Here is a 14,798-nt window from a genome sequence, read left to right as displayed (position 1 = left end):
AATTTAGAGAGTAAATTATATATTTTACCACATTTCAAAATAATCATATATTCAAACGCATTGCGTGGGTTTGTGACTAGTTAAAAACTAAAAATCATGCCCAAAAAAAATTTCATGTCTAGTTAAACCCAAAAAATAAATAAATAGCACCACAACTCATGCCAAGGAAAGAAAAAGAAAAAAAATATAAATAAATAAGCAACACAACTCACGCCAGGGGAAAAAAAACAATGAAGAAGCAACCAAAAAAAAAAAGCACCACAAATCACGCCAGGAAAGGAAAGAATAAAAAAAAAAATCAAAGAAAAAGAAAAGGCAACAAAAAAAAAAAAAAAAAAAAAAAGTAAAGAAAGCAGCACAACTCACGCCCAGAATGAAATTAAAAAATAAAAATAAAAAAGCAAGCAAGCACGAGGTAGTTCATTGTAATTATTCCTCTTCCTCCTATTTTCTCTCCAAATTTGGAGAAATAAAATTTTGGTAAAGCAAGGAAAAAAGCACCTGCTCCCACCAATTTTCCATCATTTCCTTCTCTCTAGCTAAACGCAATAAAAATCATTTTTCTCTCTACTTTTCTCTTTCTATACTTCCAGTTTCACCCCAACCCAACGGACCTTTAACTAGAATTTGTTGTGAAATAAATGTACCAAGCACTTACAAAATAATGATTTATTCTACTCAAAAAAAAAAATTGATTTATTAGTTTATTATTTTCCAGAAATAGTATGCATATTATGTGATATAATCCTGGTGGCATGGTCCAGGCCTTTGCACTCGGTAGATCTTGAGCTTTTCAACATTTTTTATCAAAATTATAAAGGTTTCGAACGCTTTTGTAGTTCATCCAAAGAATGCTTTTGTAGTACATCTAAAGCATTGTAAACTACCCAAATGGAAGAATTACTTTTTACCAAAGTATGTATGTAAACGTTGATCTTGCCTAGGAGAATTCTCCTTGCTCTACATAAGCCTAAACCCTTCATAGAACATATTCCGATCCCAAGTATATATATATATATGTAAAAGTTGACTTTGCAGAAGCCTAAACCTTCACCTTCGGATACTTATTTCCAAATCTGCTATTCAGATAGATACACACCAAATGGAAATATAAGTATAATCAATGATGATGGCTACAACACCAACGCAGTTCGATGATCTCCCTCACGAAATCGCATTGAACATCCTAATTCGGCTGCCAGTGAAAACACTGCTGCAATTCAGGTGCGTTTCCACATACTATAACTCCATCATCACCAGCTCCAATTTCATTACCAAACACTTCAAACTCAACCTAGTCAAATCATTATTATCCAACAAAAACAACAACAACAATGATTATCTACTATGTAAAGCACGGTCACATAGGGAACAAGACACGTTGTGTACAATCGTTTGCAATATCAGCGACCACACGTTGACTGAGGTTTCCAGGTGGAGAGTACCAGTTTCTAATGCCACCATTGTTGGCATCTGCAAGGGCTTATTCTGCCTCGTTTTTCAGCAATTTACTGTACATGCATTTAATGCTGATAGTCGACCAATTGATGGTACTTGGGTTTTTGACATATATTTGTGGAATCCAAACATTGGAAAGTTTAAGATAATTCCATCTACTGATGACAGTTTTGAGCCTTTCGGTTATGGATTTGGGTATTATCATATTCAAAACAATGACTTTGACTTCAAGGTTTTGAGATATGGGCGTTTCTTTAGACAAAACCGGCTTGACTTCCAGGTTTACACGTTGAGTACCGATTCGTGGAAACAGTTGAGTTCATTTAATGGATCTAGAGGACCTATTACTAGGATTGATCTACCACCTTATTTGTTTTTTAATGGAGCTTTGCACTTTATAGCATATTCTTGTGGCCACAAATTCATTCTGTGCTTTGATCTCCATAATGATAACTTCCGGGAGATACTACTGCCACAGGATTACTCAAATGGATTATTTTTTAAGCTTGAACAACTTGCGGTATTGGAGGGATCATTGGCTGTGATTGCTTTCGACAGTCATGTATTGATTGAGAAGTGCCACATATGGGTGATGGGGGTTTATGGTGACGTTGACTCTTGGACTCCAAACATTGTAGATTTGAAGGATGTTAAGAACTTCTTTGGCTGCATGAGCAGTGGTGAACTTGTTATTAGGAAATCTTCTCCTCATAAACTCATTTTATTTGACCCTAAGAGTCCAGATGAGAAAAGTATTGGAATTGGAGATCTTGCACCAGAGATTTACACAGCTAATCTCATGGAGAGCTTAGTTTTTCTCAATGAGCGTAATTGACAGGTCAGTTTTTCTATTTAGTGAAGCTGTTGGGAAGTTTTTGCATATATATGTTACTGCTTTTTTTTTCTTTCCTTTTGTTGTAGATATAATCATATTGCTTATATATAGAAAGACAAAATCACTTCAGAGGTTATGCATTGTGACTATTATCTATCAACCAACTTTTTGTGCTCAGTCTAGTAATGTCCATTCAATAATGAAAAACAAGTCTACCCATCATACTATTACTTCGTTGATCATAACATAATGATTACTGGGTTTGGAATCAAGTTAACAATTGAAATTTGATCCCTAGGAAACAAAAGAAAGTTTTCAGTGACCCATACTTGTTGTTCTTAACAGAGAGTTATCGGTACTTAGGCTGCGTTTGTTTCAAGGTAAAACATCTTCTGAAAAATGTTTTCCCTATTTTCAGGTGTTCCGCCCAACTGAAATGTTACTTCTTGCTTTTATCAACTAATTACCTTATATACAGTGTTATTTATTGCTTCTAGAATCAGGAAAAACAGGACAAATTTGGGGTCTACGAATTAGGATTGTGGTAATGCAGTGAACCATAAATTAAAAATAAACAATTACTCATCAAAAAGGAGTATGGTAGCGGGGCCAAACACAAACCAGAATAGACGTAAGCCAATATAGTGACTTGTATGTAATTTTCAACCTCATTCCGACCAAAGCAGAGGAAATAGAAAAGAATGAACTGTGATAACAAATCGTCCATTCAACACAAATATTTTTAAAGATGGTCGCTAAGTAGCTCATTCTATTAGGGGTCCACCATGACATTTTCAACACTAAGTACCTGAATCTTACTGGGTAATAAAACATAGCCATAAATGACAGAGGGGAAGCCTATTGAATAAAATCCCATCTAAGTACCTTGATTAGCAAATAAAGCAGAGCCTTTTCAAGTAACATCAATACAATCCTCTCCTCCCATTGTCCTGGGAACCCCTGATATCGATTTATGATAGTATGTCAGTATACTAAATCACCTCTCTCTCTCTCCCATTGTCCTGACCTTCTAACACCATATTCCTGCAGTATGCTCTCTCTTTTTGTGATAGCTTCCTTTTTTTTATTCCCTATGCTTGATAATCTGGAAGATGATTTGAATAAAGAGATTTGTTAGCTACCCCATATATGATTTGCTGGTTCGTTTTTCTGTCTGAAAGTTGTATGGGATTTGGGTCCTCTCATATGAAGCTTCTCTGCCTAGTTAGGAAAAATTATGCAAGGTGATATTTGTTAGCTACCCATATATGATTTGCTTGTTGGTACTTAAGGCTGAATGTTATGTTTGTTCTGGGTTCCCTAAAGTATCATTTGGTGTAGGGATTGTATGCGAATGGGGTTGATGAGTTGTGGAGTACAATGATATGCATGAAGCTATTCTTTGCTTTTTTGATTGCTTTTATTGCTGAGGTTCATTTTCTAAAATTGACTCTACCAGGATTTTTTTTTTTTTTTTTGGTCTCCCATATGACTTCAATTTTTGGGGGTAAGGGAAATGGAAATAATGTCCCTGTGAAATGATCATAAATGAAATTGTTTGGAAGTTGCTCTTTTGTTTTGGTTTGAGCTGTGGAATTTTTTTAATTTATCTTTTTTGAATAAGTATAGTTTTGTTACTTGCTCTAAGATTAAACATTGACTAATTATAACGTAAAGTTGGAAGCTTTTCTATGTGTAATGATGTACTGGATTTTCTTTAAAAGCATGGAAAATCTCTGCTTGATCTTTACAGGGTTAATCCCTGTTTCAATAATAATTTTTTGCCTTCTTTATGTGTCAATTAAATGACAGGTTATAATGGGTTCTTGTATTCAGTTGCTTCTTGGCATTAAGCATTGACAAGAGAGAGAAATCGATGGGATGTTGTTGCTTTTCTGTTTTACATGGGGTTTCTTTGTTCTTGGTACTTTATTTGTTGCAGTCCTCTCAAACCCAATTGAGTACCCAAAGCTGTTTGGGAATTGTAATAAAAATATTACTAATGGTATTTGGTCTTCTTTCCCCCAAATATCGAATTATATATACAAAACAAAAGGAGTTGTATTATTAAATGAGTCCAATAAAAAGAGAAAAATAATAAACAGAAGGTATATGCTAAAGAAAATAATGTAAAATAATATGGTTGGACCAAACTGATCTCAAAGTAGTTCGACTTTGATTAAAATGTTGATGTAACAATGGAGTGCTAGATCAAGACATTAATTGCCAAAGATAAATCATGCATGGCACAAATTTTATTACAGAGTATATGATATGTGTTCAAAAGTATATTTCACTAGGATTGATTGCATGAGAAAATTTTGAGATTGAAGCAATAAATATGCATTTTATGTAATGATTATCACTGATTTTTATATGTAATCACCATTATAAAATTTGATTCAATCGTTACCTATTATAAAATCAAGTGAATGAAAGATGTAGCCTATGGCTTTTGGTGTTTTGGATGTAAGTGTAATGACCAAACCGTGTTAATCTCTTATATAATTATGTTCTATCTATTTCAAATTATGACATTATGATGATAAATATTGGGACATGAATATAATATTAATTTTTATTGTGAATATTTTTGTGCACCAAATCTCTTATAATTACACTTGGAAGGATTTTTGTTTTTTTTTTTTTTTTTAATATATGTTTAGATAAGTTTTAGGCACAACTTACTTGAATTTAGATTACTTTTAGTTGAAAAGACTTAATTGAAAATGTGAATTGAAACAATTTAAAAAGTTACCGGGTTCTAATTATAATTTTTTAAAATATTAGATTTATATATCCCCAAAGAGATGCTTGGGTAATGGGCACATTTGATTTTAAGCTTGAGGTAAACTAAAGGTTATAAGTTCAATCCACCGCACTATCGATGCATGGTATTTCTAGAGTGTTTTATTAAGAGAAATGGAGTGTCTATATGTGTACGCAGACACAAAATGAAGTTTATATTGAAACCATCCCAAATTGTAATGGAATTACATAATTGATTAATTTTTTTAATAAAAACTATTTACAAAGAGTAAAATAAGTGTGGGAAATTGGCATGGATAGAAAATAGTCACATAACACAATCATGACTTTTATTTTATGACTTGACTACATAGTATATGATTTTGATTGATCACTTCACTCTTTTCATTTTATCAAAATAGTTATCAGATTTTGACGTGTGTAAACTATAAAATGGTACCTTAGATGGTCTTACTAACTATAAAAGAATAAAGGAGTCATTAAATTGCACAAGCTGAAATAAAATCGATTAAAAAATAATGATGATTTGCAAATCGCATCTAAAAAAAACTCAATATCCAATGAAGTTTGTTGAGAAGCCTGAAAGAGAACAAATGACGCTAATAAGTCAACACTTTATAGGCAAGGCTTGCCGCATACATAATCCATAGACAAATATTACGCTATTAGCTACTGTAATGGACTCAATTGTAAGAATATAGTATGAAAACTTTCAATTTTAAGTTTTGTTCTTAACTATGTTCTTTACTTTCATCCAATTTTCCATCAGGTAAAAAAAATCCAATGGTCAAATCAATATATACAAATATAAAGGAAGCAATAAATTTAGTGAATACATTTTTTACAACCATTAACATGACATGTTGTGTGAGTGGTATATACAAAAGTAATGTCAATAGTGCACTAAAGTGAAAGGTGATATTGCTTCAATCAATTTAATGTATATATAGTAAAAGACTTCATTAATATTAATTATTTAAACCATATTTAGAACAAAACCTCTCGTAATACAAACCCAAGTTGTAATAGTAAAGCAAAATAAACTCTAGCTGCATGCCAACCCTTTTTCCTAGCCAAGGCGTCAACACGCTAGTTACCTTCTTTGAAGCAATGATTAATTTTCACCTGCAGTATTTGACTGAGGAGGTTCTTGCAATCCGTAACGAGAGATTTTCAGAGAAATACTACTAGAAGGATGCCCAACAGCCCATTCCACATCCACATTAACATCAATCTCAACTTCTATTAGCCAACGAATATAAGTAAAGAGATATCTTAAGGCCATATCTAAGGGCCCATGGCTCTATATCTACACTAGAAGCTGCAACAATGGCCTGTGTGTACCCTATAATCTATAGTCCTCCATGGTCTCAGATATCACCACCACTTGCCACACCCAAGTTGCCCAAGGAAGAGCCAGCCATATTGAGTTTATTTCAATTAGCCAATTTGACTGAGGAATATTCAATCTATTTCTGACCAAGTGCTTTGTCTTACGCTTGTGAGTTGTGAATGACCAACACAAAAGAAATACTCTACAGCCAAGTGTTTCACTTTACTAACTAAATCATTGTTTTTAGGGGCAAGTTTAAAGATCACTCTGTATCTATGGATCTTGAGACTTCAAATTGCTAAACAAAAGAATACATTCCAAGAGAAAAGAGACCCCTGACATAAAGCAGAGCAACAAGAGTTCCTCCTAATCAACTACAAAGATCATAGTCAAAAAAATTAATAGGGAGCACCAGGTCCATAGGGACGACAATTGAGCAATTATTAAAATTCCAAAGGCCTTCATAATCCACCTCCTTGATCCGCAGTTTTTCCCTCTCCAGGAGATAAAGTCCAGCAATCATGCTCCGTAATGCCCCATCACCATCAACAAGCAATTTATCAAACTAGATCCAACCATCCATTTAGTTCCCTTAACGAATACACTTTGATCCTTCTTTATGGCAGTCCATGTTCTAGAACAAGGTAGATTGGGGGTTCCTATAATTACTACTAAGAACCATGGCATATCCTTTTGAACCTTTAGTGTCCAATTTAACTTAGATAACAAGGCTAAATTTTTGGGTTTATCAGCTTGGAGGCCTAAACCGCCCATCATTCTTAGGCCTTGTGATTTTTTTCCAACAGACAAGATGTAACTTGAGTTTCTCCTCAGTTGATCCCCATAGAAATTCTGACAAATTCTATCCAGGGAGTCAAGGGTTCTCATTGAAAGGAGGACACATCCACGACTGCATTTAGATCTTAACAATTTTTCCTACAGGCTTTGGCAAACAATGCCAAATCATACGCAGAGAATAAATAGCTTCAATCAAAATTTGCTACCTAGCACGTTTTGAAAAAGGTGGCTGAAACTTTTTGAACTGATTATTTATGTAACAATTTGTCCGCAATCCAACAATTGCTACCAATTTTAAGGAGCTAGAAGAGGATCTCTATAGGGTACACCTTATATTTCTCTTTTCTTTTTGAAACAACCATGCTTTTATGTTTTTTTTTTTTTTTTTGTCTTCCTAATATTCAGGCTGTAGCCAAAGAGCTTAAGTTAATCTAGTTGTCCACGACTTTGAGTCACATTCTAGCATGTGAATAGCCATATTAACACAAAGCAATAAGAAAGAATGGAAAACAATCAAGATAATAAATTCATCTTATACATATTCTACCCGAGCTGACTTAAAATATATTGTAACTAAACCATCGTCTGAGTTTTCTTATTCTAAATAATCTGTAGTTGCCAAACTCTGTAAAGAGAGCTCTTATGTGTAAGTACAGCATGATTATAGGCTTTATGGTACCAAGATTGAACTCATATAAATGCTAAGAGTTTACACAATATGAGCCTGCACGCCTAGTAATTAGAAGTTTGCCATTGCCAGTACAGGAAAAAAAAGCATGCAACTTGATGAAGTGGTAGTACCATTTGTTAATTCCAAGACTAAACACAATCATTCTTCTTTTTCACCCTATGTGCAACATATCACACTCCCTGCAATTCCTTCTCAGCTTCACTGAATTTAACCAAAGCCAGCAATCCCTTAAATTCTATGGTATTGTCAAATCATTCCACAGATTCCAAGCAAGTAAATGCCAAAAGGCATTGTCTCTTGGAATCTTTCACCATTGACATCAATAGAAAAAAACAAACATGTACGATCCCTTATTAAGAAATTCCTCCAATGTAGTGATTCATAGGAAGTATTTTCCAAAAGGGTTTGGTAAATGTGTGCCCTTATGACACATATTAACAAATCCATTTTTGGAAAAGTTTTATTAGGAATTGAAAAAATTGTCAAAACTTTTTCAATTTCCGATAAACTTTTTCCAAAATTGGTTTACTATTATGTGCCCTTAGGGCACACATTAGTAAAGTCCTTTCCGAAATTCAAATCCTACATCATAATCCTTTGGATGATGCTATGATACTAGTGAAAGTTGCAAATGCTTTCTAAGTCGTATAAAGTGACTAACAGATTGTGAAACTTTTGTAGGAGCATAGTAGGAGCTTATCATTTAAAAGAAAATGACAAGAATGGTAAATTTAGACAACCAACAAGCCATTAGGTTTGATGCAGGAGCCAAGGGGCGCCAACCAATTACATGTTAGCAGAAGGCTGTTAGTGTTTATTTCAACGCATTTAGTAGAAACTCTTCTGGAATTCAGTGGTTGACAGAGATGCATATATGTGAGTGGGTGCAATACATGAAAATATGGTGTGTTGAAAAAATCAAAATTAAGGGTACCTACAAGTATCAACTGTTAACAGGTAATACAAATCTTAATTGTCAACTTGATTCCAAAACTAGTACTCATCAAGTTATGACCAATTAAATGAGATTATGTTGGCAATACATACATGTTTCATCGTGACATACCATCTTCTAGAACGTGCACAACATTTCTCACACAAATTCAGCTTACAAATAGTAGCCATAGTCCCCACTCCCCAAAGGAACCCTATTCTGTTTAATAAGATATACTTTCTACATTCAAAGCATTACTTGCAGGCCTAGAACAAACAGAAAGAAAAGAAACACGATATAATGCCAGATTCATTAAATCACAAATACATAAATAACAGAAATTTCTAATAGCATAATGAGTTGTCAATATAAATTTCAAATAGATGACTACCTAGGTAGTCATCTATTTAAATCCCATCAAGTAAAAGTAGGCTTTCCACCCAAAAATCTGTGTACATATATTTATAAAATGGAATTTCAAGAATTTCCTCATTTAAACTCTCAGGGTGAAATGTAAGCGTCCGAAAGGGGTTAAACTTTTGAATCAGAAGTTCCCCATTGAAAGTTATGCCTAAAAACCGTAAATCTTCTTTCATCGGTACGCTTTTCTTAATCCAAGACTCTGCCACACCATACTCCTTCATCATCCATATATGGCATATTTTACTATTTCCATCAAAAACAATCAAAGCCAGCAATCCCTTGAACACTGACAGATGTTGTGAATATTGAGAAATTAGTCCATCTAAGTAATTTTGAGGCAGCAATATCTCACGGAATCTCTCATCATTAACGTCAAAATACATAATGAATTTGTGGCCCTGAGAACGTGCTATACAGTGTAGGGCTCCATTAAAAAATACAAAGCAAGGGTCCCTCTTACGTTCATAATGAACTGACTCAATGGGTTTAGACCCACTTGAGGACTCCACAGATATTACAACCTTTCTCCAAGAATCGGTACTCAATGTGTAAATCTCAGCCTCAGCTGGCTTTGGCTTTACGTTACGTTGATAATAAATAATTCTTAGAATCTTGTAGTCATTGTTTTGATAATGATACGCAAGTCCATAAACAACTGCATCACGAATATTCAAGGGAGTAAGTTGAACCTTCTTAAACTTTCTAATGCTTGGGTTCCAAAAATACATTATGTTATTCTCGTTTTCTACTTTATATTCTAATTCATGAACAAAGTAGAACATGCACCTACAGCAGCCAGCAACACCGAAATAACAGGGGGCTTGAAATCTAGAAATCTCGGTAAATGTGCGGTCGCTATTGTAAACAGCCGTACAAAATTCTTTTCTGTAAAGTGGGGGTATATTCAACATATAACCATTGTTATTGTCGTTGCTGTTGTTATTGAATAATGATTTAGATCGGTCAAACTGAGCCATAATGAAATTGCGGTCGGTGATTGTGCAGTACCAAGATTTAGAAACACATCTAAATCGGATTAAGGATTTCACTGGTAGCAAAGTGAGGATCTCGTATACGAGGTCGTCCGGTAGACGCTGGGACAACAGTAGTTGAGACATCAGTGGTTCGATCGATGAAAGACGATTACAAAGGTCCGATCTTCAACGTCTGAGGCTGATTTGGATTCCTGAATTTTGATTTACGCTAGCGCAAAGAATGGAAACACAAAACCTAATTTTGATTTAGGCTAGGTTTACTTAATTTTTTTGGGCACTCTAAAAACACAGGCTTTAAGGTTGGGTAAATTTTTATATATATACTAGTCACATCACACACACTTCGCACGGGCGATAAGGTTTATTTTTATTTTTACTAGTCGCTAACCCGTGCGATGCATGGAAAAACTATTGTGTATAAAGATGTAAACTATTTTTTTTCTGTTCCTCATTGATTATACATTCGGATTCCAGTTTCATAGTTTCCTATCCTTGATATGAAACAATAAATCACGTAATGAAAAATAGAAATCAAACTTAAGTTTAAATTAAAATGAAAAATCAAATCCTTTGCATCCTCAATTATCCATTAAATGAATGAAACCCAAATTTAAAGAACTATTTAATCAATATTTCATATAAATTGAAAGACAACTTTAATGTGTTTTTTGTATCTTCTTTCTTTGTTACTTCGTAGTAGTCACTGAATATGTCCTTTTGTTTTCCTTGATTACAGATGTTGGTGTGAGTTGCACATCGCTTTGAACATCAACTTTTTGAAACTTTGTAGAATCACCTCCTTATTCACTTGATAAGTTGCTATTATATTCATTTGAAGTATCACTACTATAAGCCTGGCAATAGAACAGGTTGAGAAATGTATTACAACATATAGAAGTTAAAATTCAAATTTGTAATTTTGCTATATTAAAGAATACGTACTTTTGTTGTTTTATCAAGCTGAATTGCTTTATCATTTTCTTCAAAAGATTCAAAAACTTTCTCGACGGTGAAGAATTCCCATCCATACTTGAGATTATAGTCATTTAGTTGTATTTGGAAAACAAATTATTTTCCATTGAATTAATGAATATCAATCAAGTAAAAGCAAGTTTATAGTACATAAAGCAATGTTAAGGACACAATGTTATTGTTCAAGGTTTTCTTTCTTCTTACCTCATTATCAGAGTCCCACATAATTTTGGATATTTCATTTATGGTTCTTCTATTGATGTTCATCTCTTCTTGAATTTTCACATGTGATTTGAATTGTTTTGGCATTTGTACTATTGGTTGGTTACTTTCCACCACCCTGTTATATTACATAAAGATATTAGATATAGAATTACAGAAACTTTAAATACATTAAAAGCATGAATAAGCCTTCTGATTTCATGATGTGAGATGGTCAATTCATCTTATTAACATTTGAATAAACCAGCAACTTTCTATTAACATGAAGCAAGCAAACACAACCGGTATTAATATTTCTCACTATTCACTAAGTCCTTTTTTAAGAATCTGCCAATATCTACCAAAACATCCTAAACTTTGCATCAATTCCTAGTACAATGCCAACAGGTACCAATTATCACAATACAACTGACACTAAGTTTCTGCATCATCTACTTTAATCAAACATGAATTCAATTAAACCCTAGAGAGATAAAGAATAAACCTCTTGAAGAATTCCCATCCATATTTGAGATTATAGTCATTATTCTGCAAGTAAAGTGCATCAGTTTTATATAGATAGAGTACATAAGTTATATAATGATCGAACAATATTAAAAACTATAAAAGAAAAACAAACCTGCTCATCAATTAAAATCAAATCTAAACTAATAATTTCATTATTTTTTGAGTTGATTGCATCCCGCATCCTTGATACTCTGATCTTGACTTTCCAATTTTCTTTCTGTTTGTCTATATAATAATTCAAAAATATAACTCTGCAAAATACAACTTTCATTTAGATACTCCATAGAATAAATACAACTCTGCAAATGTAATTCACAACAAAATTGAACCCAAACAAAACAAAGCAGTATAACAAAGATACAAAAGAGTAATTAGCTTGTCAAAGATAGAAATATCCTTGGAAGCAATTTGGTAGAGAATCATGGTTGTAGTCAGTTTCATGTTCTTTGTTTTAATACTTCTTCATCTAAAGACTAAAGAAGTTTATACATCAAATTTAGCACCAACTTTGATAAGACAATAACAACTATAACGATTACAGCCCATCATCAAGAAAATTTCATCAAGAGTAAAATTGTTTTAGAAACCACTTTAAAGAAACTATAGAGAGCTTTAATTTTTTTTCTAAATATTCAAGAATGGTGTGACAATCTAATCAAATAAAAGATTTATTTGCATAAATATAAGAAACTATATAACTCAATCACAATATAAGCATTTAAAACCTATAGGGACTTATCAAAAAACACTACAGGGATTCGCAATGAAATATTTTAACTATATACGATTTCATATGATCTAGAGGATAGGTGATTAGAGATGGCATCACAAAATTGTCTCTATATGAAAGAAAAGCCAATAGGTAAAAACAAAATGCTATTCTAAAAGAGAACCAAGTAAGAGCATTTTTAAATATTATGTAGCATGTCACCATAAAAGTGTTTTTTAGAGTATCTAAATCTATAGTTAATGATGTCTAAGCCCACCAAACTCCGAAATTGAAGCATAAAATATATATTGATAATTTAAAATATATATTTAGGCAAAGATTCCTTCAGAAAAAATAATTACAGGCCAACACAAAAAATCTTAAAAGAAAGCTATAACCTATTAAAGGAATTGAAAAGCATTCCCTCCACAGAGATTCACATTACTACTAATATAGATTAAGGGAAAATGCCTAATTTACTTTTTCATTCCCACCTGATTTGAATTGCTTGTAACTTTGTCTGGAATAAGCTCCTGCTCTATTTCAATATTAGAAGTAACTGAAAGAGACTAAGACTCTCTTATGTTCTTTAAATCTGCTCCTTTGTGTTTTAATCCAGTCACCATAGATAGATAAATACGAACAAATTAACAAAAAATAACTAAACTAAAACCAATTTTACTCAAATGCGTTAATCAAAACCAAATATAACCTAACGACCTAAACTGAAACCAATACATACAAATATCAAAAAACTTGATCATATTTAATGCACAAACCAAAAAGCAAAGAGAAAAACATAACTTAAAGACCTAAATAGAAACTACTCCAAACAAAGTGGCTAAATCAATTTGGAGAAGGAGATAAACACAAATATAAATAATATAAATGCAAAGCAATTATGAGTGACTTTTACAATATAAATTATGTTACCTCTATTAGTTGGTTGCTTGACTCAGAAATTGGTAAAAGCTTCTTTATACACTATTTTTTGTTTAAGAAATTTTAGTCCATTTTTGCTTATAACCCTAGCCACTGCAACGTACAATTGCCCATGACTAAAAAAAGGTTTTGGAAAATACACAATATAGCATCCACATACTAACTTCAGAATAAAAATATGCAATATAGAAATTAAAAAAACATGATTCTTTGATAGAATTCAAATTGTACATAAAGGTAGTAAAAACAATGGCAATCTTGAAATGAAACAATTAAACCAAACATAAAACCAAGTTTGAGATAACCAAGAAACTTAAATATGCAATCACATTCCAATTTCAAATTATTTCTAGAAACATATTACCAATAAATATGCAAGAAATAGTATAGAATAAAGGAGAGATTGGTAAATACCGGATTGTCCTTGTCTTGTAGTTGTATTACCAAATAACCCAAATGAAAAAATGCCAGATCCCTACCTGCAAAACAATAAGAATCCAATTTTCAGCTAACAGTCAAGAAACATTAATAGAAGAGAAATAGTGCAGTGCAAAAAGTTTGAAACAATGCAGTGTAGTGCAGATTTTTATGAACCATAAGATTTTTATGGTCTTTGATCCTATTGCGTTGTTTTCCATGGGGGACTATTCATCTCAAGGTGTGAGTATTGGAAAAGCCTTTTCCTTGATAGTGTTATTTTCATTGCACACATAAGAGGCCCCGACATAATGGTATACTGTTATTGGTATTCCATAACAATTACTGCATTCATGGACCATAAGAATTTAAACATGCATGAGAAATATGAATTTACTCTGCATTGTCCAGTGCTCAGCTAAAATGAAATAGCCTAGCCAGCTAGGTGCATCATTGTCATAACATGGAGATATAATTTTTTCAAACCCAATATCTAACATATGAATCATAAAAAAATTTCAAATACACAATCTCAAAGAATTAGAATTTAAAATTCCTTATGAATTTCGAATTTAAATCCACAAACTATACACTAAAATCAAGTTTTTAAGCGGTAGCCACATGAATCCAGATAAAAATTCACAAAATTAAATCCAAAAAAAAAAAACTGAATAGAAAAAAAGAATTATAAATAGAGCAATAAAAATTCAGAATTATAAAGCAAGCAAAAAAAATTTCAACCGTGAGTTGCATTGTAACAAATAATCCCTAAAAAAATATTATTTATAATATA

The 14,798-nt window shown here is 32.6% G+C and overlaps 2 protein-coding genes across 3 annotated transcripts; one reads left to right on the top strand and one right to left on the bottom strand.

Annotated features, from left to right (window-relative positions):
* The first annotated feature begins 572 nt into the window (after positions 1–572).
* Positions 573–5,370, top strand: LOC126693448 (F-box/kelch-repeat protein At3g23880-like). Of its 2 annotated transcripts, none has more exons than XM_050389411.1 (2): positions 573–2,296; positions 4,130–5,370. In XM_050389411.1, the coding sequence occupies exon 1, from the start codon at positions 1,124–1,126 to the stop codon at positions 2,291–2,293; it is 1,170 nt and encodes a 389-aa protein (XP_050245368.1). In that variant the 5' UTR covers positions 573–1,123; the 3' UTR covers positions 2,294–2,296; positions 4,130–5,370. The 2 variants fall into 2 exon arrangements, with proteins under 2 accessions (XP_050245368.1, XP_050245367.1); XM_050389410.1 differs by having other exon boundaries at positions 574–2,296; positions 4,106–5,370.
* Positions 5,371–9,225: 3,855 nt separating this feature from the next.
* LOC126691407 (F-box/kelch-repeat protein At3g23880-like) lies at positions 9,226–10,359 on the bottom strand. The gene has a single exon (XM_050386453.1). It carries the CDS (start codon positions 10,357–10,359, stop codon positions 9,226–9,228), a length of 1,134 nt encoding a protein of 377 aa, XP_050242410.1.
* Between the last annotated feature and the right edge of the window lie 4,439 nt (positions 10,360–14,798).

Source organism: Quercus robur, chromosome 7 (assembly GCF_932294415.1).
Source record: "Quercus robur chromosome 7, dhQueRobu3.1, whole genome shotgun sequence".
In the NCBI taxonomy this organism is placed as follows: Eukaryota; Viridiplantae; Streptophyta; class Magnoliopsida; order Fagales; family Fagaceae; genus Quercus; species Quercus robur.
Note: the sequence above shows the minus strand (reverse complement) of the source record. Positions and strands in the feature narration are given on the sequence as shown.

Excerpts from the sequence above, each read along its gene's own strand:
- LOC126693448 (XM_050389411.1), top strand. The coding sequence starts at position 1,124 with ATGATGATGGCTACAACACCAACGCAGTTCGATGATCTCCCTCACGAA.
- LOC126691407 (XM_050386453.1), bottom strand. The coding sequence starts at position 10,359 with ATGTCTCAACTACTGTTGTCCCAGCGTCTACCGGACGACCTCGTATAC.